At 37.5% G+C, this 27909-nt stretch overlaps 1 protein-coding gene across 8 annotated transcripts in view; it reads left to right on the top strand.

Moving 5' to 3' along the window:
* Nucleotides 1-27909, top strand: part of CASK (calcium/calmodulin dependent serine protein kinase) — a 184964-nt gene that overhangs the window by 121870 nt on the left and 35185 nt on the right. For 7 of the 8 annotated variants that reach the window (XM_039552388.1, XM_019282724.3, XM_019282721.3 and 4 more), the window contains 4 exons: nt 1680-1697; nt 9341-9462; nt 25037-25114; nt 26479-26559. In XM_039552388.1, the coding sequence (XP_039408322.1) occupies nt 1680-1697; nt 9341-9462; nt 25037-25114; nt 26479-26559 (299 nt within the window). The remainder of the gene's footprint in view (nt 1-1679; nt 1698-9340; nt 9463-25036; nt 25115-26478; nt 26560-27909) is intronic. The other variant, XM_019282717.3, reaches the window with a different exon arrangement.

Below are 27909 nucleotides of genomic sequence, written 5' to 3'. Positions count from 1 at the left end.
GGTTTTTATAACTTTTTATTTCCAAAAGCTTTTTGTAGCCACATTTTCAGAACTGAGTCAGTGATGGAGTTAAGCCAGTGGATAGTCCATAGTCTTTGGAAAACTGCATAACTGACTTTTAATTAAAGCAAACCTTACCTTTTGGTTGAAGGATGTTACTCTCTGATGTCTGCTGGGATTGCTTGGTCTGTGGCACACGTTTCTGAGCTATAACTAACAGGTTTCAGAGCGGCTTTTTGCCACAGACAGTTCTGAATTCCTGTAAGGGATCCTCTCGAGCTGTGTTTCTGGGTAACCACAGAGCGAGAGAACAGCCTGGGTGGCCAGATGTGCTCCTGTACCTGTGCTAAGCAGGGGCACTGCTGCAGCACTTCCTGCACTGGTGTGTGAGTGCTGAGCTCTGTGGTCACTCTGGAAGCAGATGAACGTAGAAGCAGAGTTTTGCACTGCACACAAAGCAGCCACACTGAGGCTCCTTCAGCGCTTCTGCCTCATTTTCTCCAACTGCAAGGCACAGATTCCGCATACAGCATTGCTTTTTGGTATTTTGTTTCAGGATTGATGTGTGCAAATTGAAATTTTCATTCTGTTCTATTTTGTCAGACTCTATTGTTGTGTCAAATGAGTTGTTTTTAATGGCATGAGATCTTGATTTTCAAATTTGATAATAATAATAATGGGAATTAAGCTAAATCTCTTAGTCTTTCAGGGTAAGGTCAAAGCGTATGTATGGACAATTTGTAACTGTTTTCAACACACACGGAAGTAGCTGAACTCACAAGTTAAAATGGCTAGTAGATTAATGGGATTTAGAATTCATGAAATATGGGCAATACAAGCCCATATCTTAAAACCCATCGGTTTCATCAATATGAGTAAGAAAAAGAAACACTTTTGTTATGCAAAAATTACCAGTGATTTTGTAAATATTTGCAAAGGGTGTTGTGTAACTTCTTAAAGTATGAGCGCTTAGGGGGAAAAAAAATACATTCACCTTATAATTTATTCTTATTAATTCCTTCACTAGTATTACAAGCACAGCTGTCAGTTTTGAGATCATGGGTTTGTGTGTTTCCAATATTCCATTATTAACTTTATGATTTTTCAGCTATTGATTCTTTGCTCTGGTATGTTTATTAAAAAAAAAAAAAAAAGGCATAAAGACACTGTTAATTAAAATTTTAAAAATAATAAAATAATGAAGTGGTTGTATTTCTAAATGGTTCTCATAATGTTTCTCACTGAAACTTTTGATTTCAATATAACACTGCTAAATTTTGCTTATTAACTATATTAATATGATGTTATACATCGTTTGCAGTTTGTTGAATTATTTTATCATTTCACCTGTTACAGTATTTTTATTAGAAATCTCTTTCTGTCCATGAGTTTTTTAAAATAGTTTAACCAATGTTGGAAAAAGTCTGGTGTTAATAGACCTCTAACACTGCATCCATGTGCTGCCTTCCCAATGCCAAGTGTGTGTTTTCCTCCCACCCCAGTCTGACAGTGCCATTTGCTTCACTCATAGAAACCATATTAAAAACTGGGGGGATCTTTGTCACTTTGTTGAGACTGTTTTGGGGCTAAATTAGTGCACTAGGTTGCAGCTTTATAAATCGCTTGTTCTGAAATCTTCATACTGTTTGTTGTTTGTCCAAACGCTGCCTTCCTTCTAGGACTTCTAGCAGCAGAAAGTAGGTATCCCTTTGTTTTCCTTTAAGGCATATCAGTCAGCTATGGTGTGTGTCTTTGCATGTTTAAAAATCTGCTTTCTTTTGCTTCTCTTTGCTCTTCTCAGTTTTAATACTGCCTGTTAAAGTAAGATTGTCTGGTATTGACTAAATCTGTCTACAGTATAATGTAACCGACAGTATAATTAAGCAGAAGGATGATTTCCAGGGAATTCTGAAGATTCTAATCTAGAGGCAGTATTAAAATCACCTGAGTTTTGGGGATTTTTTTTTTCCCAATATTTAATATTTGCAACACAACTGAACTAAAATTTAGTTTTCATTGAATTAATAAAGTATACAATATTTTAGTTTTGCATTTTCATTCCAAAATTGTTTTCATGGACTAATGGTTTTTTTCTCCTACCACCAACATATACTGTAATGTTAGTAAATATTATATTCTTGCTCTACATTTGCATGAACTTTCTTGATCCTTCTGTGTTGATGTGATATCTGACCTATGCATATACACTGTGGATATGCATACACCTGATTTCAATAACTATCCAATATGTGTCTCTTCAGTGAAGGAATGTTGTTAGCATGTAGGGAGGAGGTTCTGCTGCAAGGTAGCAGCACACTTTGTGAGAGACTGGGAGCACAAGCACTTCTAAAATCTGCAGACTATACTAGACAGAGGAGAAGGTGTGAAATTCTAGGCCCTTTGATACAAACCACAAGCATTTCAAAAACAACTAATTCAGCATCTCCGAAAACAAGCTGTAAAAAGTGGGGGCTTCCTGCAGCATTTTAAGACTTGTAGGCTAACAGCTCTACTTCTGTCCTAGGTCAGGACATGTCAGCAGGACATATGTCCATGTCTCCATTTCTGATCAGTCATGGATTTTGTGGTTGTTGTTGTTTGGTTCATTCTTTTGATTTTACAGGTTGTGGGGGAAGTTGTTCCTTGTGCTCCGATTTCCCCATCTCAGAATGCCTGTCCAGTAACATGAGAGTGAAATTTCAATGGTTTTTTATGTAAAAGTTTTGTGATAGTTTTATTTTCAACAGTTGTAGGGGAAAAAAAAAATGCTCATACAGAGCCTGTGCCATGATTTTTGGGTTTTTGTTTGTGCATAGAGAGTTTTCTTCTGCAAACTGACTGACTATAATGGAGTGTACTGCCATTATGCTGGTCAGAAGGGGGTTTTCAGATATTTTTGCAATGAGGAAGAAAAGGGTCTAAGGAAGGGATACTGAAGGGCATTCATTTATTAAAATACTTATTTGTTTAGTTGCAAGTGAGTGTGCCTACATGTAAGTTACAGGTCTGGTCTGAAAAGCAACACTTCTGCCTATTTCTTTACCACCACGCTAGACTGGCTTCTGTCGTATTTGAGTCTGGTTTTACAGTGAGGGGTAGCTGGGAAAAGAATTGGCAAACTCTGTGTGAAGGTGCCAGGTATGGAGACAGAAGAAAGCTGGAGCCATGCCTACACTCAGTGCCCCTGTGTGTGCAGGATAAAAGGAAGTCTCTCTTCAAAATTAAGCATCAGTTCCTCGATGCCCTCTTTGTCCTCTTTCCCCCATCCTTTTCTATTTTCCATACATAGTACTCTCCTCTACATTCCTTCTGCTGTTTGGGAACACTTTATCTCTTGTTTTCTTTTTTTCCTTTATTTTTCTTTTTTCCTTTGTTTAGTCTTTTTTTCTTTCTCCCTGTTTTTCTCTCCTTCATCTATTTCCCTTAGTTTCTTTTCTGGCTTTTACATGCCTCTCTCCTTTCTTGTATTCTGTAGATGTTCTTACCTTCTTTAATGTAAATCCCAATACCCTTCCATTGTGCTGGCTGTCTTGTTTCTGAATTTTTAGTGTCATCTCCATAAACCTCCATCTTTCTAGTTCTCTTACTAGACTCTTCCTGATTGTTTTATATACATATAGTGTATGTATATACATATATTTATATTTTCACTGCTTTATTTGCTTCCCAGTAGCATTCACAGAACTGTGTGCATGTAGGAGCTTATTTGTAAATTTTATAGGGTGTCTAAACTTCACTGTTTGGTTTCAGTCCAAGAAGGAAGAAGTCGTGAAACACTTTATAGTTCAAATTTAAGCAGGGTAGAGTCTTTACCTGGCTTACATTTTAATTACACTGTGTGTATATGTGAAACATACATCTCCCACCTTATTTAACCTATTGTAATCATATATATACATATATATACACACATATACACCTGCTTTGGCTGTCATCTGTCCCTGCAGAGTCGGTTGCTCTGGAATACAGTGAACAGCAAAGAGAACAAATTACTGTGTGAGATCAGAGGCATCTCAGCTCCAGTGATTTTTGCAGATGTTGTTTCAAGTGATGAAGAGCAGCTGGTGCTCAGCTGGCTTTCTCTAAATCTGAGAAGTTACATCAGTTAAAGTAGTGGACAGGTCTGCACTTTATAATAATGCTCATGCTTGTTTTTCCATGAGACTGTATCCTGTGACTTCACTTTGTGATTCTAATATTTGATCTCTCTAAAATCTAACAATTTCTGATGATTTTTCATCTTTCCTTGCTGGATGTACTAGCCTCAGACCTCTTCACAAACAAAGTAAAATGTAAATCCTGCTTTCTGAAGTGCCTGTGCTTTAAGAGCCAGGATTGATTTTTAAATTTCATTTCCAGCAGCTGCACACAAGAAGGCAGCCAAGAGATGAGGTTGAGAGAAATCAGCTTCTGTTCATTGTAGAGTGGCTGGCATAAGGACTGAACTGTGATATACAGAGACATTGCAAATGACAGCAAAGCCTTGGTTAGTCATTTAAATACCACTGTACAATCTTCAAGGTACAGCTGCTTACCTATTTATATAATATAAAGCATAGTTGGAATGAACAGGATTAAAATGAGTGGCTAGTGTCATGAACTTCATTTTATGTGATTCTACAAATCTAAGGGATTTGATTTTGCCAATGTCTCTTTAATAAAAACATGCTATTATTATAATGGTTATTATAAGTTCTGCAGAGTTATTTCCTGGCATAGTAATTGCGGGAGACTGGCAAAAAGGTCACAGGTTTATAGTTTTGTGTTTGAACATCAGGCTTCCTGAGTTCTGAGTTTTCATTACTCAGAAGAGGGTCTATGACTGAGCAAGACTTAAATGAGCATTTGTAATTTCAGTGTTAAAAAATAAATCAAGGAATTCTTTTGCCCTCTGTCAGAATGTGTTTGCAGTCAGGATGTAGTCTGTGTTTTGCAGCAATATCTGAGTCTCTTTACCTAAACACTTAATCAGTTCTGCACTGTTGCAGATCACATATCACATGAGAAGAAGTTCCTAATTCTATTTACTGCCTGTTACATAACAGAGGGAGCCAGTTATACCTGCCTGGTGTGCTGAGAAGCCTCAGAAAAGCAAACTTTTGGGATGTTTTGTAGTGGGGGGAAACACTACTGCTGCAGAATATGTAGGAAATTGTTGGAATGGTATTCCATATTCTCTTTTACTCGGTTCTGGGGAGAAATAAGCAACTCCTCTGTACCTTTAAAGTTCAGTTTCTCTAGTCAAACCACCTTTTCCAGACTAGAATAGCTGGATGCCTCATTATAGTAACAACACTACTTTACCAAAGCTTTGCCTACTTCCAACCTGATGAACCAGTGTCTGTTAGCAACTTCAGGTGGTAGTAAGAACACTGTATGAGAACTGCAGAGTCTAGAGACAGAATTCACATGTAGGAGAACTATTTCTGAATGGCCATCTCCAAAAATGAGGTAACAGAACCTGCATAAAATACCTGTGATAACTTGGACTACACACTGGGTAAAGAGAAAATCCCAAGTTTGTGCCTCATAAAGCAAATACGTCTCTCTGATAAATAATAGATCTACCTCAGTAGGCAGAAAACTGCTCAATTCATCTCTGTCTTCTCAGAATTAATTTGGTATGATCCTTAAGAAGTTATTCCACTAAGCATACAAGCGTTTTATGTGCTAGTACTGACTGCAGGAGACTGTCATAAGCATTCTGATGTGGTTTTTCTTCTTTTTAGTATATGACAGCTCATCGTTTTCAACTTTTCAGAGTTGGCAGCCACCAGGAAACTGAATAGCTGCAGCCATCCTTCTTTAGGTATCCTTATGGGAATACAAGAAGGACAAGGTTGTGTGCGTGGCCCAGAGTGTCACTGCTCCTTTGGACACTGAGATCATTTACTGTGCATTTACAGCAGGATCCACAGTCTTCTCACAGAACCATGTTTGGTGTGGATTTTGTTACTGTTTCTGCAGAGAAGAGTCTTCTATTTATATCACTGGAATTGCAGCCTTTCCTGTGCAATTGGATCTGGTTTTATAGTAACTTAAGGTGCAGGGTGAGATTCATCTCACCCAGAAATTGGGGCTGCTTGAAAGTTCTGGGGCAGTGAGCAGCATTTCCTAACAAAGGTTACTTTATGGAGTCTTAAAAAACAAACTAACACAGCCAGTCAAGTTAGTCAGCTTCCTTATTTTTCCTGCCTTACTAATATTTATGCATCATTCTAATTTTGATGTTTCTAGATTCTGTCTGTAACTGCTGCAGACCATGAGAAATCTGAGCTTTTAGCTTGTATGACTAATAATTCATTTAAGTCCTTCCTTTATCATTTGTGCTGAGGCTAAAATGGGTGCACTTGCAATGTTGAAAGGAGATTAAATCCTATTTCAAAAGGATATAAGCTGTAATTATAAATATTGAGTGCCTTTACACTTTCCCCAAAGGTTAGAAAATTAGGTTGAATACGAATCTTTTTAGAAATAGGTGTGCTGTAAAGGTTGGTTAATTTTAATTTATGTAGTATCTCTTCTCTGAATTTAAAACTCTACTGGAAGGTACTTTTGGTCTTTTTTAACCAGTTGTCTGTAACAAAGAGAGTTTAGGTGTTCACAAAAATTGTTCTGTCACTTTTTTTAAGTGCTAACATGCTGTCAAGATATTGCTGCTATGCCATTTTCTCATGCAGGTGCACATTATTTGTAAATAAGTGAAAGGCATGACAGTAGGTGAAGCATAAGATTGTAGGTAAAAAAAAGAGCATAAGGTAAAACTGTCATCTTGAGGGATTAACAAAGTCACTGTTAGAAAGTCCCATCAAATTTCTTAAGGACATTCTTGGAAACTTTATTTTACAGCCTTCTATTCCATGTGAGCAATGGACAGGAGAAGAAAAGACCTAATGATCAAACCCTAATTTTTTTGGAATTCCCAAATACTCAAGAGGTTGTTGAGATGCAAATATTAAGAAATCATAACTTTCATTTCCATTTCAAAGCCCACAAAGTATTCCACAAAATAAAGTTTGCAAAGTAAATAGTACTGTCAAATAAAAAATGTGGTGGTCCAGAGCATTTGGTGTTTCACAGTAACACAGCACTGCAAGCAACTTTGAACATACTGGTTTCAGATTTGGCTCAGGTTTTGGTGGTTATGAGCAACAGTGAGCAGTATTAGAGACTCTTAATATACTCAGGCCTCTGAAGTGAATCTTCTCTTGAGTTTTCCTAAAATACTCCAAATACACAGAAAGAGCTGTGAACACAGAAAAAGAAGCTTTGCTTGAGAATAAAATAATTCAAACTCTGAGCATGACAAGAGCCGGAATAAAAGAGAATTTTAACAAATTTTCTCCTACCAACTGGATCCTGGAAAGTCAAGCACTTTCCTTCAGGCCTGCAGATCTCTAAGTCCATCAACCTTTAAGTGATGTGCTGAACATGTTAAGGAAACAGTGCAGTGCTTTTTGGGTCCCTGGTTAGTTGTTTTTCCTTGCCTTTGAGGCTTAGCTGTGATGTTTCCATTCTCTTACCAGCAGATCCCCAGTCCTTATGTTTTCTCAGGTTTCCTACTATGTCTCTGGCAGAGGAATGTGGATGGTTCCTTTCAACTGAGCAGCCTTGTTCATTGTCAGAGGAAGCAAATTTTTCTCTTTTTCAGTGCACCCAACCTCATGCACAGCAACTACTAGAAGTCAAACCATTTATTTGCTGACAGCCACAGATTTTTAAAAGAACATAAATTAGTACATCAAACAGATACAAGTAGTCAGACACACTTGATGGAAGAGAACTAAGGAGTTTTACTGCTCCTGAGCCATGAGTTGTGAGTGAGGGGGATACTGTGGTTCTCAAATCTTGTTGTACAGGGAACTGTGAGGAGAATCCTGGGCTGAGGTTTGTACTAAATGTGATGCAAGAGTTTCTAGATTTGTAATTTATTTGTCCTTCTAAGCTGTGAGGTTGCAAGTCTTGTATAGTAGCTTTTGTGTACTTTATTCCAGTTTTTCAAGGTTTTCAGAGAAATAAGTTAATTTAACGTGTTTCCTTGGGGGGTTAAGAGGGCATTGGGTATTTTGGTTTTATTACATTCTGAAAATGCAGTGCAAAAGAGTTTGAGTTGAGGAGGGCTGGTAAGAATTGTTCATGCAGTGGAGGATAGAATTTCAAGGAATGGAGCAATTTTTTAGGTATTATCTGTCTTGTCAAAAAGACACAGGCAAGCTAATAAGTAAAGAGAATAAGCATATTGATGAGAAATTAGTAAAACAGAGAATGTGTAGAATTCAGTATCCAGAATTAAGAATTTATGAAAAAGCATTCAGCATTTCACTGCCAGACACCAGCATTGTTGCAGACTCTGACTGGATATGTTGCCCTCTTTCCAGATGCTTTTATCACTGTAGAAAAAGTGAAGACATGGTCCATGCATGTTGAGATAAGCCAAAGTTGGCATTCTAGTAAAGCACACAGGTGGCAGCCACCACTGATACTCTGATTTTTAAAGGAGTTGTTTCACACACAACCACTGTGGGCTGGTTTACTGTGGATTTGTGTTTCTTTGTCCTCCCTTGCTGAGAGTTCAGCTTTTCCTCATGGACTTCCACCTTCCATAATGCCTCCCATTTCTCCTTTTTGTCTCCATAGCTCTCGCTCCTTGCTCACCCCCATGCCATATAAAAATCATCCCCATCATCCTGTGACCCAAAACAATGCCCTGGCAAAAAAGCAGCAAGTGCTGTAACTGGGTGGGAGATAACCAAGCAAGCAGAACAAACAGAACAAAAACACATTACAGCCTTGTTTTTGTCCCCCAGAGGACTCAGCAGTCCCTCCCTCTTCCCTCCTTTATCCCAATGCTGATTTTAAAAGTATTTTTGAAGCATAGGTTCTTCTTGATTTTACTGATGTTTCAAATTTGGTTTCAAAATAATTCTGACTGATACTTCAAAATTTTACAGTATGTATTTGAAATTGGTCAGCAGTTCAAAAAGAGAAGAAGGGAAGGTTGGGGTGGGAATGGTGAGGACAGGCCAATAATCCAGGTCACTCCATAAGACATCATTGGAAGCAAGGCTAAAATAGAACAAAGCTGAGCGTAATAAAGTCAGGTTTTAACCTCTCTCCCATTGAGCCATTTCTTATGTATAATTACATTATCTGTGAGCACTGTTGATATATGTAAAGTTTATTCTGTGAGTTTTCCTGTTAAAACTCCAACTTCTTTAAGCTCCTGTTCCAGCTGTACCAGATTAATTGAAAGTTTCCTTTTCCAAAGTTCAGTTTACCATGAGCCTTTGCTTTATTGATTTTTTATTCTCTTTTTTTTCCCCTGTCTGTTGCCCCATAGGAGCAGTCTCACAGGTGCTGGACAGCCTGGAAGAAATTCATGCACTTACAGACTGCAGTGAAAAAGACTTAGATTTTCTTCACAGTGTTTTCCAGGATCAGCATCTTCACACGTTACTAGATGTAAGTTTTCTGTGATAAAAATTTGAATGTGTTCCTATATCTGTTGTTCATTGGATCATATTTTGTTTTATCCTGAGCATATTACATTTCTTTGTTTGATACAAAAATTAATTTATTTAACAGTAGAATGTAAGAATCATCCAGCACTTTATGCAAAAATACATTTTTAGGACTGTAATATAGAGTATTTTAGAATATGTAAGTGATTAAGAGTTTGAATTAATAGGTTTGCTTTAAAGTAATTCATCAGAACAGCTTCTTTTTCTTTTAATAAGGGCTAGATTTTAGTTTTTATTTTAAACGTGAATTGCAACTTTATAACTGTACATATTCTATTTTTGTCATTATTATATAGTGTATTAATCTTGGGCCAGTTCTGGGTATATTTTTACAAGTATGACATTTTTTGTGTGAAGCACCAAGGTATGCTCATTTCTCTTTTGCACTTGGACGTGGTATGTAATAGGCTCAATCATCTAAAATCTGTATTGCTCTGTGGTTCTGGAGAGCTGTCAGTCCATAAGACAGCAGAGTCTTACTGGAGTGCCAAAACACTCATTGAATGACAAATTCAAAAGCACATCATGTTGTCAGTGACTTTGTATCTACCCAGCACTGGGGTCGAACATAAAAGTCAAAAAAACTAGCAGAAAAAAACTTTCCCTGGTGTTTTTTTTTCTGGGATGTGTGGATACTTAATGTTGAAGACAGAGGATTTGTTTTTCAGACAAGACTGGCTTTTTGTAAAGCAATCTACACATTGCACTGAGAAAAAACTCGAGGTGGAACCAACTGCAGAGAGGCACCTCAGCAAGTGCTGTGACACAGCAGTGGCAGATCTGCAGAAAAAAGCAGCTGGCACTGAGGAGCCAGTGCTGACAGTTCTGTGTGTTCTAAGGGCCTTAACTTTATGCCAGTGGTACTGCAGTCCTACGGACTGAATAACCACTGGTAGGTGAACAGCATCTTTTATTTTAATGTTGTTTGAGAGTAAATATGCTCTGGTAAAACTGCACAGTGAAAAATAAAGAATGCTACATGGGCATAATGAGATTAATTTTAAAAATGCACTCCTGGATCAAACCAAAATGCTTGTGTGACTTCATGGATGATGACCATTACTATGTCTTAAACTCAACAGCTCAGTGAATATCACAAATCTAACAAGCTGTGTGTGGTTTTTACCCAGTGAAAGAGCCACGGGAGCAGGAGTCATTCGAGCTGTCTGATCTGCAGGTAGATGATTATGTTTGTAGAGACTTTAGAGAGTTTCTGAAAAATTACTGAATGATGTAGTTCCTCTGTGCAGCTTTGCCAGGAACATGAGCTGATTGTAAACAGTGCCACAGGTCCTTTGGTGTCCAGACTCTTTAAAATGTAGTGAATGATTTGTACACTTGTTTGATCAGTGACATGAATTCTGTGCATTCTTCAAGTTTCAAGGATTCCAGTCCACACATCCTTCCTTCTGGAAGTGGCCCCAGCTGCTGGGTTCTGAGCTGGCCTGTGTGGGAACACAAAGCTGCTGGCAGAGCTTCCCCACAGCGCAGCTGCGCCTGGGACTCGAGGAACCAGAGATAGGAGTTGGCTGCTAAATGGTGATGGCATTGCTCTGGCACAACACTACAGTTCTAATCTTTGTTCTCTGGTACCTGTTTATGCACTTTACATCAACAGTCATTGGATAAAATTACACAAAGCACACAGGAAGAAGGGCCTAGGGGCTCATGACTTTCCTGAATTGCATCTCCAACAACTCATCTTTGCAATTTGCATTAAAATATGCATCTTTTTTTTCCCAGTTTAAGTTCATCTAGCTTCTGTCCCAGATGCTTAAATTACTCTTCTAATATGGCATGCTGCAGTATTGAAAGGTGCTCAAGTAATATGAACAAGAAATAAAAAATCTGGAGAGGAGTAGAATAACATGAGTGTAATAAGAACCATGTGTCACTCATGCAGAAAGGTTTTAGATATTTATTAACCGTTGTTATGTTATCTTACCACTTCTTGGGCTTTGGTAAACCACATGGCCTCAGTTTCGGTATTTTGCTGGATGATAGGTCTGCCAGACATTAACTCATGCTTCTGCAATGCTTTTGCTTTTTTTCTGCTCTTGACAGTACCAGTCTGGTTCCTTGCACTTCATGACCTGTTATTGCTGTAATGGTAGCTTTGCAAATAAGAAAAACCAGCAGTGAATTCATACAATTTTCACATTCTTCATCACAGTGATTCTCATAAACAGATGGGGATATGTTTAATTGCACCTTATAATAAAGTATCTGTGAGAACAAAATACCATCAAGAAGCGTTTTTGTTTTATTATGCTATGTGGAAGGGGGATGATAGAATCTTCCCAAAGATACTTAGATTAGAAAAATACAAAATAAAGTTCTGAAAGAGTGCAGTGTCCCGAAATAGATATTTCAAAGACTGAAGCAAGTTACAGACAGTATTATTTGAAAGGGCAGCTTTTTCATGTCAGTAACTTGAATGTGGGAGATTGGTTTCTGGTTTTGTATCAATACTATTCCAATTTCTTTCTCAGACTTCTGAAAAAATCACCACTTGTACTTGGATGAAGTTCTGTAAGGGAAACTGTTTATTCCTCTCAGAGTATTTGGGGTTACTGAAGCCACCAGACAAAGTAACCTGTAAAGCATTATATCCTATTAAGTAGGAATTTTCTAGTCTGTTGTGAAGTTGTGGCTGTCAGTTTGCATTAAACTACTGTTCCTCTTCTGTGGCCATTTTCCAGAGTTAAATTTGTTCTCGTGTTCCTACTCTTTCTCAAGAGTTATCCTTATTTTTAGATTAAGCACATGATGGTAGATCATGCCTGATGCTGAAATATCTTATTTTGTCTCTGAAATAACTCTTTTTTTTGAAGGCCAAAAAAGAAAGAACGGTCTTTTTGTTAAGGGTGCAAGTTACCAATGTATTAGGTTTTTTGTTCAGATCACAAAATGTAAGTCTTCTTTCTCAGTAATTCATTGACTTGGGTATTATGAGGACAGGCACCTCTGAAGGCCACAGAAGGCATCATCCCACTGATTGTTTTTAATTGATTTATTTGTTTAAATAACTGTCTTAAGACTCTCTTCCAATTTACTTGGGGGCCAGAGGTGTTCAAAACAAGGGGAAAAAAGGTGCCAACTGCTTAGAAAGTAGTTTATATTCACTCTCAGCCAAATCCTGCAATACACCAGTGTATTCTGATGTGAATTTATTGAATAGTTTCATTGTGTGTTTTTTTTCATCATTTTACAGATTCCTATTATTTGTGTTGGGTGGGTTTTTTCCTGCACAGAAGTTACACAATTTATTATTAAAAACTTAATTGTGTTTACTGCAGAAAGGCCCTTCTAGAAACAACCATATAGAAATATTCACTACCCAAAGAAAATTTGTTGTTTAATATTTGTATTTTTTTTTGTTTGTTTGTTTTTGGTTGGTTGTTTTGTTTTGTTTTTTTTTTAGTAAAAGAGTAACTTTGGTTTGGACAGATTTTTCTTTTTTCTTGCTTTTGTTAAATGTGTGATGATCAAAATTTTGGTGGGTGCCGTAAGACATTTCTCTGTGTCACTTAGAATGTCTGAGTTTATGACTACATAAAGCTTTACAGACTGTTTCATTCCAGTACCCAATTTAGATGATAAAGAATGCAGTACAGTATATAAATAACTTCATGGAAAAACAGAGTTAAGTAGTGAAAGCAGTTTTTTATTACCATTGTCAGATTTTTAGAAGCCTTATCAAATGCTCGAATTAAATTCTTTTTTATTGACTTTCATTAAAGACATCCTGGGAGACACTGCTGTCCTGTGTCAGCAGGACTGATAAAGAAGTTGGAAAGAAATGTGAAGAGGTTACTAATTTTGGAGGCATTTGGTGTTTTGTATCGTGGCAAAAGATTTTACTTGAGTGATTATTTGTTTTGAAAAGCATAGTGGGCTTCAAGGCTGTGCCTAGTGTGGAAGGGTTTTACACATTATGTTTCATCTCTATCAGTGCATCAAAGGAATTTTGCTAAAATGTAAACCCAGGAGCTGCTGTTTTGTGCAGCTGCTGGCATTGAAGGAGACAAGAGAAATCATTCTCCTGTTGAGTGGAGTGCTTTGGTCACCTCTGCAGGGCCGTGGCTGGGGTAGTTCTGAATGCAGATGTCGCTTGATTTACAAGTGAGATTTTCACCCAGCAGGAGAACAGTATCAGCTTTTGTGTGGCTGGGGCCTCTGTGTGCTGCTGCCTTTGTCTGCATCTGTCTGTCCTGAGGCAGAGATAGTTCTCTAGGCTGATGTCTTTCGGCTGTTAATTTTAAAAGTTTGTTACATTATTTTCATAGATGGAGTCATTGAGGTAAGTGTTGTTATTTCTGTGATAGAAATGTTACAAGCTTTCAAGAAAGTTTATTTTACTTTTTGCTGGTTTAACACACTACACACGTATGGTTTTAACTAAATGAGGTTAAATAAATTTTGCACTAGTCATTTGTATCATATCCATGTGTGCAGACACTTCTTTCTTTCTGAGTTTAATTTATATTCACAGTGCATATATTTAAGGCATACTGATTTCTCAAGAGAGTCTTCTGTGTCTGTTATCCTTTGTTGATCATGGTAGTGTTTCTCAGGAACCTGCATCTGTGCACACTTCAGAGTTTCCTTAGGATTTCTTTTGAACTCTGTCATCCAAACAGATTCGGTCCTGAAGTCCAGACTTTTAAGGAAACATATTTTCTCTTTTGCTAGAATGAATGTTGTTGGAACCTCAGTTTAGCTTCTTACATGGTTGGTTAAAGCTTTCTGCTGGGTTTATTTTGGTTTGTTCTGTTTACCCTCCCTATCTGGATGTTGGCACAGTAAATCTGAATGTCCTTTGTAAAAGTTTCAGTTATTCAGCAGTGTCCAGGCATGGCTGATACTATAGTTCTTTCTTTGAATATGCTTTAAACTCTTAATGCATTTATCTCTTATCTGCTCTTTTCTGAGAAAAGTATATTATTTTAACAATTTTAATGTATACTTTGGATTTTTTTTTTTAAAGGCAAAAAAAAGCAAAAACTATTTTGATTTTTCTCTTCAAGATGCTTTCATTTCCTTCTATTTTAAGTCATGAATAGACCGGTGGAATATCTATCATATGATGTAGAAAATAAAATAAATCAGCAGTTGTGTATAAAAAGTTTAAATATTTTCCTAGATCATCTAATTTTACTGTATTTTGATTTGAATGAGAATGACTTTCTATGTGAATCACATAGTGGGATTCAAGGTTTTTTGGATGCACACTGGTCCTTGCCCTCTTGAATACTGATTATGGCAACACTTATGGGGGAACATGTTTTAGTGAAACCTGAATGCTTCTCTTTTGCAAAAAGAGATCACAAAGTGTGTTACAGATGTTGCTTAAAATCCCTCAGAACATGTTACGCCGAAGTGAAATAATACTTTATCATTTTTAAAACACATTGTTTTTCCTATCTTTAATTATCCTTTATTTCATATATTTGTAAGACAAAAATACATGGAAAATATTTGTTAAAAAAAAGAAGAAACTATGTTGGCAGGAAGGCACCTTGCTATTTGGGGAATCAAATCTGGCTTTTATCCCAGTGCAGAGGCAGCGTGCTCAGCCCCAGGGAGTGGGAGGGACTGTCCCACACTGCAGTGGGAACTCCTTTCCCAAGCAGTGTAGATGGAACAATGACCAAGCCTTAGGGAGAACTGTGTGAAGAATTCCTTCAGCAGGTGGGCTGGATCATCACCACCAGTGCAGTGCATTTGTTCTCTAAAAGGTAACTTCTCTGGAAGCTCTGTCTGAAAGAACACAAAAAGCAGAGGCTATTCTGGAATTCCTTCTGCATTATTTCATAATCATTCTCTAAAATACTTTCCATTTTCATCTTCCTTCATACCTTTGCATTTCATTTTCTCTCCTGCTGGGATAGGTGGATCACCGTGCCACTCACCATCATCTCATTGTTTTCTGGTTCTTCCTGTTCCTCTGCCTTACAAATTAAATGGGGGATTTATTTCACATTTAGTCTTCAGAGCAGAAAGCATTGTTGTTCCACATTTTTATAGTATATTATAGTGATAAGTGAGTGGGTCTCTTAAACCCAAGGCTAATACAAATATGAGCCAACAGTTACTTTCATGTTGATTGAGAGTAATTTTTGAGAAATGTATGTATCCACCACTTTCCAACATGCAAAATTCTGGCTCAGTTTTCATGACACTGTGAGAGTTACTTTGTTATGCTTAACCTGTTTTCTTTCTAACTAATACTCTGTCATTTTGAGTATTTATAGGCTTGATACTGATGTGGTGAATCCTCAAGTGAAATTCAGCTTGATAGTGTACTTGAAATGGGAACTGTGGTACTTAGCCCATACTTCTTGGCCTAATGTCCCTGTGTAAATGGTGTGTCATTGTGTCTGCCTGCACCAACATCTGCTCCAAAAGCATAAATCCACAGATTTGATTTTTTTTTTCTTTTTTTTTTTTTTTTTAATGTGGAACTAGAAATTCCCATTATTTCAGTGTATTTTTAAGTTACTGGGCCTCAATAAGTCAAAGAACAGTAGCACTGTATTCCTGGCACTTGTGAAACATTTAATTAACCTCAATGATATTGTCTGGGGATAAAGAGGATCAATTTCATATTTAACTTTCTACATTTTCTTCTTCTTACATTGTGTGTAGTTCAAGTTTCTTTTTAACCATAAGGGCTACCTGTTGTGTTTGGGTTTTTGCCCTTATAAAACTTAAGATTCTCAGATTTATTATTTCTCCAGGAGCTTGGGGCCTGCTCTTGAGAAATGACAAAAATAAAGAAATGCTACAGCACCTGGGCCACAGTCCACAAATCTTGAATAGTACTTCAGTTTTGTTAGTGCTGGGAGCTTAACTTTGGAATGATACTTCAGCCTGCACTTAGTTTACATTAAAAAACCCAAAGGCAATGTACAAGCAGCCCAGTAAGCTCTGCTTCTGTTTCTGAATTCAGTCAGCCCTCCCCACCTCCTCCTTCTGGTTCCTCAGGTAGTTGGCTGGAGCATGTTGACTGTTGTAGGGATTGGGGTATTTTTAGTCTCAGAATATCCTTGCAGAAAATTTATGTGAATAGGGAGAAACAAAATAGTTGTTAATTCCAGTATTAGCACCTCCTGGTGCAAGGTGTGCTCCATGTCACAAAGCAGGGGAGGAGCTGTGTTCTTGTTAATTATTGTGCATTTAACACAATCCCCCTAGAATGAGGTTCGTGGTCATTAGCATTCTCCCTTCAGGGTAATAATCCAACCCTGACAAGGTAATTCAGCAAACAGGATTGGGAATTAAGCCCATTTAGGCCTAATCCAACTCTTTTAGTTCCTGTTCTTCATTATTAGTCCATATTGAAAGGTGGAGGAAAGACAGGAGCAAAGGTTATTCTGTGGGGTATATCAAGGTGTTGTCCATGGAACAAAGCTCTTGTTAAAGCCCTTCTGTAATGAGTTATTAGTTTTTCCTGATGCTTATTGAATCATTTAGGTTGGAAAAAGTCATTAAGGTCATCAAGTCCAGCTGTAAACCCAACACTGCCAAGCCCACCACTTCACCAAGCAGCCTGTTCCAGTGTTTGATGATAACCTTTTTGGTGAAAATTTTCCCTAATACCCAGTCTAAACCTTCCCTGGCACAACCCTGAGGCTATTTGCTCTTGATATATCCCTTGTTACTTGGGAGAGGAGACCAACCCCCCAATTTGCTACTCCATTCAGGGAGTTGTAAATAGTGATATGGTCTCCCATGAGCCTCCTTGTCTCCAGACTAAACACCCCAGGTTCTCTCCTCTGTTTAGGCTTGTGCTCCAGTCCCTTTACCAGTGCCTTTATCTGAACTCCCTCCAGCACCTCAGTGTCTTTTACATTTACTTTTATCTGATCAGCTGCATGGTGCCATCTCTAAAAAGTGCTTTGCCTTGGTTTTGTTAAGATCAGCTTCAATTATATCTGATGCAGTAAAAAAGGAAAAAAAAAAGTTACTCTGTTATTTAAATAATGGGATTTTTGTGTCCTTGAAGTCACTAATATGTTAGAGTACCTTGGGAAATAATGTTTAAGCCCATGTCTTTCCCAACAGTACTACTGGTACGTTCCAGAGTGAGAGTATTTTGGGCTTTTTTAAATGGGACCTTTTAATTTCACTGTGTTGGTTTTCCAGCTGCTGTGCTAGTTTTGTTGGTTGTTGGTACTGCCATGTGCAAAGCAGTATCTTTATCTCATCCTAGTTTGGCATATTTCATCTTTGCAAAAGATGTTAAAACATTTGCAATGTGAACAGAATAAAGTCTGGTAACGTCTGTGTACTGTCTGGCATGTCTTTAACATCTGCTGTCACTTGTGGAGAAGTACAGCTTCTACAGTCATAAAATTATTATGATGAGTATTAATATGGGTTTTCCTTAAAATAGGAGACAAATTACTAGTTTAGAGTCCTACTTTGTAAGGAAATAAAATGCTGTCAGACAGCCGAGTCTGGGTTCATCGTACATGAATGAGGCATTTAGGGACACCTGGAATTAAATAGAAGAAAATAATGTCTGCTGTGATTTTGAGGAGTAGCATAACCATTCATTATCAGAACTTCTGTGAGACAACTTGAAATAAACAAGTAAAGATCTTCTTGGCAAATGTGAAGCAAATCCAGAAGCACAATTCAAAAAGTCCATTGTGGGGGAAGAACTGTGCACATCCTGGAGTTTATTTTGTACTATTATAGTCCTTTCCTTGGCTCTTTTGCCTCTGAAGGGTTAAGGCTTTGATTTTACAGAGTAAGTGCATAGCATTTCATAATCTCTGCTAAAAAGGAGTATGTTCTACAACAGAGCTAAAATTTGTTTGTAGCTCATGTACACTGAAGGTAAAAACTTCGCCCTTTGTTAAGAAATAGAATATACAAGTCAGATATTACTGAACATCCATGGGATCTGAACCACTACAGGCATAAATGTGTCCTTGAATCTGTTTTTAACCATATCAGTGTGTGTGGAGCTGCAGAGATCTGTGTAGTCTTTGTTTCAGACTGAACTTTGTGTTATTTCCCTACAGTTCATGACTCCTGCAGTTCTGCTAGAGCATTATAACTAATGAGAGAATTTAAACTTGGATACATTTTCATTTTTCAAGGTTTTGATCAAAAAATACACAACAGATACACCTTTTCGGTATTCTTTACCTTAACCTGCTGGTTCCCCTCATTTTTCCAAGCATACAAAATATGTCCATGCAAGAGGTACATGATAAAATACTGACTGGCAATGTCTAATGCCACAGGGCATCTCTCCCTGTTGCTGACACAAGTCTGTGTGCTTTCCTTACAGCTCTCATGTCAACAGGTTGCCTCTAACAGACCCTGTGAAGACAGTGAAGAGGATTTCTTTCTGGGATCCTTTTTACACTTTGAATTACTACAGAGGCAATGCACGCACAGCCCTTTGGCTGTGGTTGGGGGAATGTGTTTTCCTTCTCAAAGGAGCCTACAATCATTTCAGGGTTCCACCTTAATTAAAGAGATACCATATCTCTCACCTGTCATTTAATTTATGTTCATCCTCAGTAAAATAAACCTTCATCATTTGTGTTTCACTAAGATGCTGTTCTGGCAACTCAGTAGGATCCCATCTGACAGGCAGTTTGTTGTCATGTTTAACACACTGAAGGGTCAGGAATTTTATTCTGTCAGTTCATGAAGTAGATCAGTTCATATATCTCCTCCTTTTCCCATAGCAAAGCACTGACCACTAAGAAACAGGTACTATCTTCTGTTTGCCTCAGAAATGTGGTCATTAACAACCTGTTAATATGTATTAAACATTCTCCAGTTGGCATTTAGTTTCACTGGTGTGTCAGGATTTCAAGGTTTGTGCAGTGAAGTTTGTCATTCTCTAGAACACATTTGTTTGCCAGTCTCATGCAGTGGAAACTGAAATAATGCACAGAGAAAAATGTTTTACCCATTTGAGTTTCCTCTCCTCTATTCTTACCCCCAAAAAGTTAAGTTCTTGGTTTAAAACAAAACAAGTGAAGAAGCCCAGATGAGGAATGATACAAAGGAAAGCAGCTTCGAGTAAAGCTGAAATTCCATAGGGCTGACTGGGTTTACCTGGCATCATTTCCTCTTACCTGTAGTAGATAAAGGTGTAAGGAAATCTGGTTTTATGTTTATTTCTGATACAGGTAGCACCAAGTGTAACTCTGTTCTAAAAGACACAATATGAATATGTAAGAATATAGATGACTTCTAAAAACCAAATCCAGTTGGCCTGCTTTTTGCAGATAAAAGTTCCTCTAAAAATTTGAAGAGTTTGTGTATTTCGGTTCTGTCACAGGGATGATCAAACCTAAAAGTGAAATTCAGGGTCCAATTGCTACTGCAACATTTTTTAGAGGAAAGATTATTCATGTATTGCTTGAATGTGAATATGCACAGAGGAATTGAGTATTTAAAATCTGCATAACCCTTGTCAGGGTTACTAAAGTGTGAGTGCTTCCAGTAACAAGCTGCAGTGTTGGCAGCTGCCAGTTCTGGGGCGTGACAGAAACAAACACTTGTTTGTTCAGACAGAATTTATGTTCTGCTTCAGACTGTCTTCTGTGAGGACTCTGTCAGGGAATCTTCATTTTAGCTGATAAACTGCTTCCTGAACCCCTTTGTTGAATTAGTTTTGTTTGCATTGCTCAGCATTTCACTGGGTGAGGAACTGGAATGCAAATGTTGATTATGCTCCTCTTCTACAGTGAGTGTATCACACAAAAAAACCCCTGAAGCTGTGGAGGGCTGTAACCTATAATGCTCTAGCAGGCACAAAGTAGAGTCTGAAAGATGCTTTGGACTTTGATACAGGATGGAACTGTAACATGTTCTGTAGAATTATGCTAGGGAGCAAATGTTAGGTCTCTGGTGCTAAAATGGTAAAAATGAACTTCATGCACAGTCCTTAACAGTGAAGAACAGAGGGTTTGAAAGAGCAAACTGTCTTTAAACAAAGTTGAAGATAAGGCCTCTGCTGTGACCTTGCTACTCAGTGTGTTTTCCAGTAGTAGTTATTAGCTTCAGGGATGTGTTTCCTTGAGAGCTTAGGATTCCAGGGAAAGAGGCACCCATGGGAACATTATAATATTTTGCATGGAAAAGGAGATGTGGAACAGAACTGCCAGAAGAAGGAATGAAGTGATCTAGCAATTATCTAATTGGCTCTTTAATTTTGGCCATTCTTTGATACTACTGCTTGTGAGTATTATTTCGTTCAGTGGGTCATGAATTTCTTTCAGTCTCTGAGCACATGAAACCTCTGGGGTGGGTGGAGTACCAGGATAGGGAGCTGTGTGAGGTAACAGTGCAAAAAGCCTATTTGTTAGTAAATGCTGCTGTGCAAGGGGCAGCACTTCCACCCAAAAATTTTTTAGATGGTACAAAAACCTAAAAGCGATGAAAAACAGGCTTCTAATAGTACTGTGTTGCTTGTGGTTAAACTGTCCAGAAAGCTAAATATATAAGGACATATCTTAAAGATTATTTTTAGATCTTTCAGTGTGGGGGTTTAATATTTGAGGTTGGCAACAACAGTATCTATCTGAATTGTAATTGGATCCCCACAATGTGTATTTGTGTTGAAAGATCAGGGGCTTTTATGCTCTAGCATTTCAGTAGCTCTTGTTTTAAGAAGTTTCTCATTTGCCTCACAGAAACATCGAGGTTTTGGGTAGATGGAACACTTACTGATTTCACTGTGGGTTCTGATTTTGATTACATTCAGGATTAGACCAGGCAGTGAGGCTGAATTGCTGCTACTGGTGACATATCTACATTTTTCAGTGTGGCATTGAATGGGGGTTGCGTTGGGACAGTATTCTGACTCCTCTCACAGGAAATGATTAAAAAGGAATTTCTGCACATCTGAAAAACTAGTCAGAAGAGAAGTTTGTTATTTTGTCTTGCCTGCCTGATTGTGGATTAGGCTTTGGGCTGTCTGCTTTAAATATGAGAAGAAGCGAACTCCCTTGGTACAGGCAGAAGACAAAAAGTCTTGAGTGTGCAAAAACTGGCCAACTGATAGCAACTCAACTTGTGGGTATTCTCTTCATAGCTTTTGTGTTCTAGCATGCAAAATTTAAATCAAAACTTGTGGTCTTAACAAGCAGTACTATTCTGTTTATGAGCTATAATGTCAGTGTATGTTTGTTATATTGAGTTTTGTTAATACATCAGTTGGGATTGTTAAGCTTGTCTAGAGCAAGCTCTCAATTTTGATTTTCTTTCTAGGAAATGCAGAATAACTGGTGCTGAGGAGTGAGACTGAGGTGCAAAGTATTCAGAAGTCTGGAAATGCCAAAAGTTACATATGCTGTGGCATTTTACATTCTTTTTAATTACTGTAAATTTTTTATTGTTATGTTTATGCTTATTGCTGGGTGAAATTGTTGGAGGTTGGTCTCCTGGGCTGAGGGGGCAGGGTTTTTTGCTGGAAAATAGAGACTCACAGCAAAAAGAAAGTCTGTGATTAGGGCACACATTTTGTCCTGCTGTAAGTCTGTTGGTATTGCATAGAAAAGCTTTCTGTAGAGGGCAGTGAAGAATGAGCCAGTTCATTCTGCTCCACAAGAAACCACCTCTGGTAGGGTCCCTGAAGGATTTAGATTTGCAGGGCTGCTGAAAGGCAACAGCATTGTGAAAAGGCTGGGTTTCTGTGATAAAAATTGTGTAGCTAACTGCACAAAGTAATGTGTTCTGTAGCACAGGAGCCATACAAAGCCTGGCTGCAAGTGTCATTAATGTTCACTTTAATCTATGATGTGTGCAAAAAGGTTTCATTGAGAGTGAGTTTTCTTATCGACTTTGTAAAACATTCATGTAAAGGTATGTTGGATTCTTACATCCAAGGAAAAAAGATGTTCTTTTTAATGTGTCTGAATGAAACCTCTACATTCAAATGTAAATTCAAATTTCATAGATTAATTATGTAAGCTGTAAATTCCTTAATTCTAAATTGGTTCTGCTACAGCTAGTGTTTAAGTGTAAAAATATTAAAAAGTATTGCAAAACCAGTCTTTTTTCAAAGATTGTAAAGGAGGTGGGACTGCTTCACCAGTTCTGGTGCATTAATGCACAGTATAAGCTTTGCTCCTCTTGCCTCTTGTGAACTAAAAACTCCCATGAACTAACTTGGCTTAGAGTATGCCATTTGAAAATGAAGAGATCTCCTCATGCTGGTGAATCTACCAAAACCACATCTTTCCCTGGGTGAGGCTCTCTTCTACCTCCACAATGAGTAGATCCCTTGGCTTGGGTAACATACCAGCTTTAAACCTTGATGCAAATAGGAAGGTTTTTCTTTTAAGTGCTGTCAGATTTCTTCCTATTAGTTTGGTGCCTTGATAGCAAGCCTCAGGAAGCAGAAGTCCTGGAGGATGAAATTTAAGTGCCATGCCTCTTCAGCATGAAGACGCTGTGGAAAAATTAATGCACCCTTGTTTAGTCTGAACTTTGCCTTGATTTTTTTTCTAAACATTCTTAGAGGAACTCTCCTCTCTAATTTTCTTTCTGCCTCCTTCCTAATCTCAGAAGATAGCTCTTCCATGACAGTGAGGAAAAAATTGTTTCTGTAACCTGCTGGTTGTTTAGGGTCACAGTAAGGGAGGGAAATCAGCAACTTCATTGACTTAGCTTTTCAACTATTGCTAGAAATAACTAATAAAAATATTTTCAAGGTAACTTTTCTGTAATTTCAATAGTCTTGAAAAAGACATTCAGTAGTATTCGTGGTGGTTATCATGCATTTTCTGCTGTACTTCCTCAGTACACAGTGCTCAGTGCAGTTTCTTAACAGGCATAGGAGGCTGGTACTTTGCAATTTGCAGTTTCTGGAGTTTGAGTAGGTTTTGTTAACTTACTTAAGAAAAAGTAAAACAAATAATTGTGTACACAAAATCTTTCCTGAACTACAAGCTTGCAGAAAGCTTTTATCTCAAAACTTTCAACAGTGGTCAGGGCTGCTTATATGGTAGAGTTTAGTTTTGGCAGCACAAGATGAAGTTGTTGCATTGGAAGAAACTGATTTAGCTTGACTTCTCTTCTTAACCCCAAGAGAGTGGTGTAACTGTCCTGCAGGGAATGTTTTTTGGAAGTGACACTGTTTGCTGGTTTTGTGCTTATTTGTGTACGGGCTTGAAATGTGCAGCATGTTTGTTACACAAGAAAGTGATGGTGATGTTGGATTGCATTTATGGCAGTTTATGTATCTACTAAGACTGAATGGTATTTCATGTCATGTGAGAAAGAGAAGAGGGCAGTTCTGTGTCTTGGCAAGATTCCCTTTTTCAAACATCCAAGGCCATTCGAAACCAAACAGTGGAGCTGTGAAGTTCCCAGAGGAAGCTCCTGAGCACTCCTTGCTTAGCAGCCTAAATGGTGCTTTCTTGTCACCTCGTCCTTGGCAGTGTTAGGATTTGCTGAAGGTTTTAGAGTCCCTTTTTGTATTTTGAATGTTTTTTTACATCCAGTATTTTGAATTTCAGTTGAAACTTCCCTGGGCAACTTGTTGCACCACCCTCGTTGTGTTAAAAATGTCTCTAATTCCCTAAAAATGTTATTTTTGCCTTTTTTCTGTCTTAGATATCAAAGAAGTAGTCTAACATAATTAGAAAATAATTACAGGCATGTCATTATCTTTATATCACTTGAAATGTAAGCCAAAAGGTTTTATATGAAAATACTGCTTATTACAGTACCTGTTTATTCTTAAGGGTACATTTATTCCTTTAAAACATGCACAGTCTGTTAGGTTTGTATGAAAAAGAGCCTGTAATGTCTTATCTCTAATTTGAAACTTGAGAGATCTTTCTTCTTTTGTGCTTTGCATAGTTGAATGGTTTTTAAAAGGGTATTTCTAAAAAAATAATTGATGTGGAAGGTTTACAGTAGCATGTTTAAATACATTGACATTCTTCTGTCTAACAGAAAATCCTAGTAAAATAAGGGTACCCTTTTCAATGAGTACTCATTCTTGGAAGGTTTGTTTTTCTGTTCTCAGAGTATTTGGCTTTTGTAACGTTCTATCTTCAAGAGCACTTTCCCATATTCCAAGGTTTATTTAAATTCAGAATGTTCAGAATGTTTGATGTTTTGATTTATTGAGAAAAGCAGGATATGCATGTTAACTTGATTTTATAGCAGAATGTTTGATTTTCAGCATTTGTCCAAGATTCATAGGATCACTTTTGAGTAGAAGCATATAGCTTGGGTAAATCTGTGGCAAAAGCATGGGAGGTTTGCAGAAGCCCTTAACCTCTTGAACTTTCCCATGTCATCCTATGAACTCTGAATCTATGGCACTGTTCAAATCAGGAAATGTTTAAAAATGAAAAGCCAAAACTGTAAGCTGCTAGATTTTGTATACAGAACATCTGTGGGGTTTGCAGTTTAACAATCATCCTAATCCTGGTAACATAAGCAAGCTATTGTAAGCACTCATTATAATTTATATAAATTAGCATATGATTTCAGTAGTTGTTTTCTTGTTATTTCAGCTTTATGACAAAATAAACACAAAATCTTCACCACAAATCAGGAATCCTCCAAGTGATGCTGTACAGAGAGCCAAAGAGGTAATGGCTTTAAAGTATATTTTTTTACTACAAAAGTTTGATTGTATTTTAACTGGAACTTATTTTTCTTCATTAAGATGTGTATTCTGGCTCATTATCTGAATTATTTCTGGATTGCTACCATTGCTTACTCAAGTTATGTAACAAGTTGTATAAACTTGCAGAATTCCATTATCTGTGTAAAGATTATGAATATTACTCAGTTTAATAATTTAACTTTTTCTTCAACAATAGTGGTGTTAAAAGGAACACTCCTGCTGGGTAATTGCAGGATATTTTCATGTTCAGGTTATCTCCAGCAGAAATCTGATATTTATAAAATTTAGTCACAAAAAGAAGTATTTTGAAGTATCAGCTTTTTAAATTAAAAAAAAAAAGTTTGTCATAGATGGGTCTAAAAAGAGCAGACATGGAAATGCAGTGAAGGTGGCCCACTAGGACCAAAGATAGACAGAGATGTTCTTAATTCTTATACCTTGCAAATAGTATTTTTTTGCTTATTTATTACAAGTAGTAAAAATAAAAATGTTGTATGATATATTATCATATACTATATATTATCACCAGTGCAGTTGTCAAGGGTAATGTCACAGGAAAACACTGTTTACAGTGCTGTTAAAATAGAATATTATTTTAAGTAATAACTGAAGTCACACTGATAGATCCCTCAAGTCCTATTCTGCAAAATTTTCTGGCAGTTAATCCTGGGAGATGCTTCCAGAAGCAAAATTCTCTGCTTTCATTGTCCAAGTAGCTGCATGTGAAAACTAAAGTGTAAGAATCAGGTTGCAGGCAAATGAGTTAAAACTTCTTTGCTCCTCCTTCCCAAGTGATAAAGTGGCTCAGATTTTATAAAATCTGGAGTTTGGAGGTGGGGCAGCAGATGGCCCACCTACACTTGGTGTCTTTAACAATTAGTTTTATGAGTGTTTTAATGCTGCTTTTAAACCAACTGTTTTAGTAAAAGCAATTGTTTTAATAAATTGAGACGATGTGTGAAAGCAGCAACTGGTGGAGGTCATGAGTGTCACCTCTTAGCACTTCATTCCTGTCACCATATATTTAGCTGTTGGAGGAATACTGTCAACTGAAAACAAACTAACAAACAAAAAAAACAACAACCACAACCAAAACTGTTTCCTTCAAATTTCTGCTTTAATCTCTTTCAGAGAACATTGGAACAAGGTATTTTATTCTCTTGGGGCAGCTGGGTGGGGGCACATTCTCTTAAACCCTTTCCTGTGTCAAAAATGTTGGTTTGTATAATCATTTGGGGATATTCTGACTGAGCAGGAGAGGGTTTTCATTTCTTCAGTACCTTTAAAAGAAAGTTACTTAGGGGCATTTCTCCTCTTATTTTTCAGGTATTGGAAGAAATTTCATGTTACCCAGAGAACAATGATGCAAAGGAGCTAAAACGTATTTTAACACAACCTCATTTCATGGTAAGCAGATCCTTCTCTTGTTTGGGCTATTTTTTTTTTTTTATATATATTCTTTACGTTAGAAAACTTCAGTAAATTCTTAAAGTCTGCAAGTGGTGGCACTGCCTACAATATACCTATTAATAAGTATTTGTAATCTGCTGCTCTGGCAAAAGAATTCGTGTTGCTGCTTCTATTGGTCCTCAGCTGTCAGCAGTTTGGAGTAATGGAATTATGGAGCAGTTTCTCTGTGGTTTTGGGGGGCTGTGTTGCACATGGAAAGAAGAATGAATCATTTTGGATGTCCATAGGTAGAACTGGGATCCTTCTTTTTCTTTTTCCAAAGGTCTTCTTGGGATAAAGGTGTGTGAACTCATTGCAAAATAAGTGTTTATTTAATACTATTTTACAATAAATCAACATCTTGTACAGTCTGCTGAGTTTGTGTTACATATTAACACCTACTGTGTCTGTTTCCCAAATCCGATTTGAGGGCGGTAATTGTCCTTAATTCAGGAATGTTACTGCTTAATAACTTGGTTCAAGTTATTGAAGTCCAGTAACTTGAAGGATTTCTTTTGTTTATGCTGTAGGTAAAGTTCATAAATGGAGAAATAAACGTGTTTGGTTAAATCTGCTGCACACTATTGTCAGCTTAAAATAATGGATTTGACTTTCCCTAACACAAGGATTATATGCAGGAGGCTTTGTGGAATTTGCTCACCTGAAAGCTGAATTACTGTAAGTCTGAAGGATAAACCTAATTTGCAGGAAAGAGTGAGCTGAAACCAACCTCCTATTCAGGTATAAGATGAAATCTGGGTAGCTGCATGTCCCAGTGTGTTCTTTTGATGGCCCCTGTAGCCTTGGCTACATTTATTTGAGTACTTTAAATCAGATCAGGACTATGTTTTCAAAGTGCATCTCCTGATTGCCCCTAAACAGTGTTTTGGTTTGTATCACATAAGGGTCTCAGAGCATGCAAAACAACTTTCTTCAGATAAAATTAAACTGAAATGTGTGCCAGGAGCCAGTGTAATCGAGCTGATGGATACTCTGTCCACGGGGCAAATTGGAAGCTGGCCAGAAGAAAAAAACTCCTGCATTGTGTTCAGTGTGTACATCAGGTCCTGACCAACCCATTTGTTTTACTTGTTGATTCATTCCTATTTCACTGCACTAATTGCTAATGCAGACATTGACTTCTTTGTGCCCATTCAGCAACACTCTGGTGTTATTCCCTGGAGATGGTACCTATCTTATCCTAAATTTTGTAACAGCTCTGATTCAACATTTAACAGGAATAGTTGCTTGAAGTAGAACATGTAACAAGAGGGAATGATACTCAGCCATATTGTAAGAAAGATTTTT

This window comes from Corvus cornix, chromosome 1, assembly GCF_000738735.6.
Source record: "Corvus cornix cornix isolate S_Up_H32 chromosome 1, ASM73873v5, whole genome shotgun sequence".
Taxonomy (NCBI): Eukaryota; Metazoa; Chordata; class Aves; order Passeriformes; family Corvidae; genus Corvus; species Corvus cornix.
This window is presented reverse-complemented; position numbering and strand designations above follow the sequence as displayed.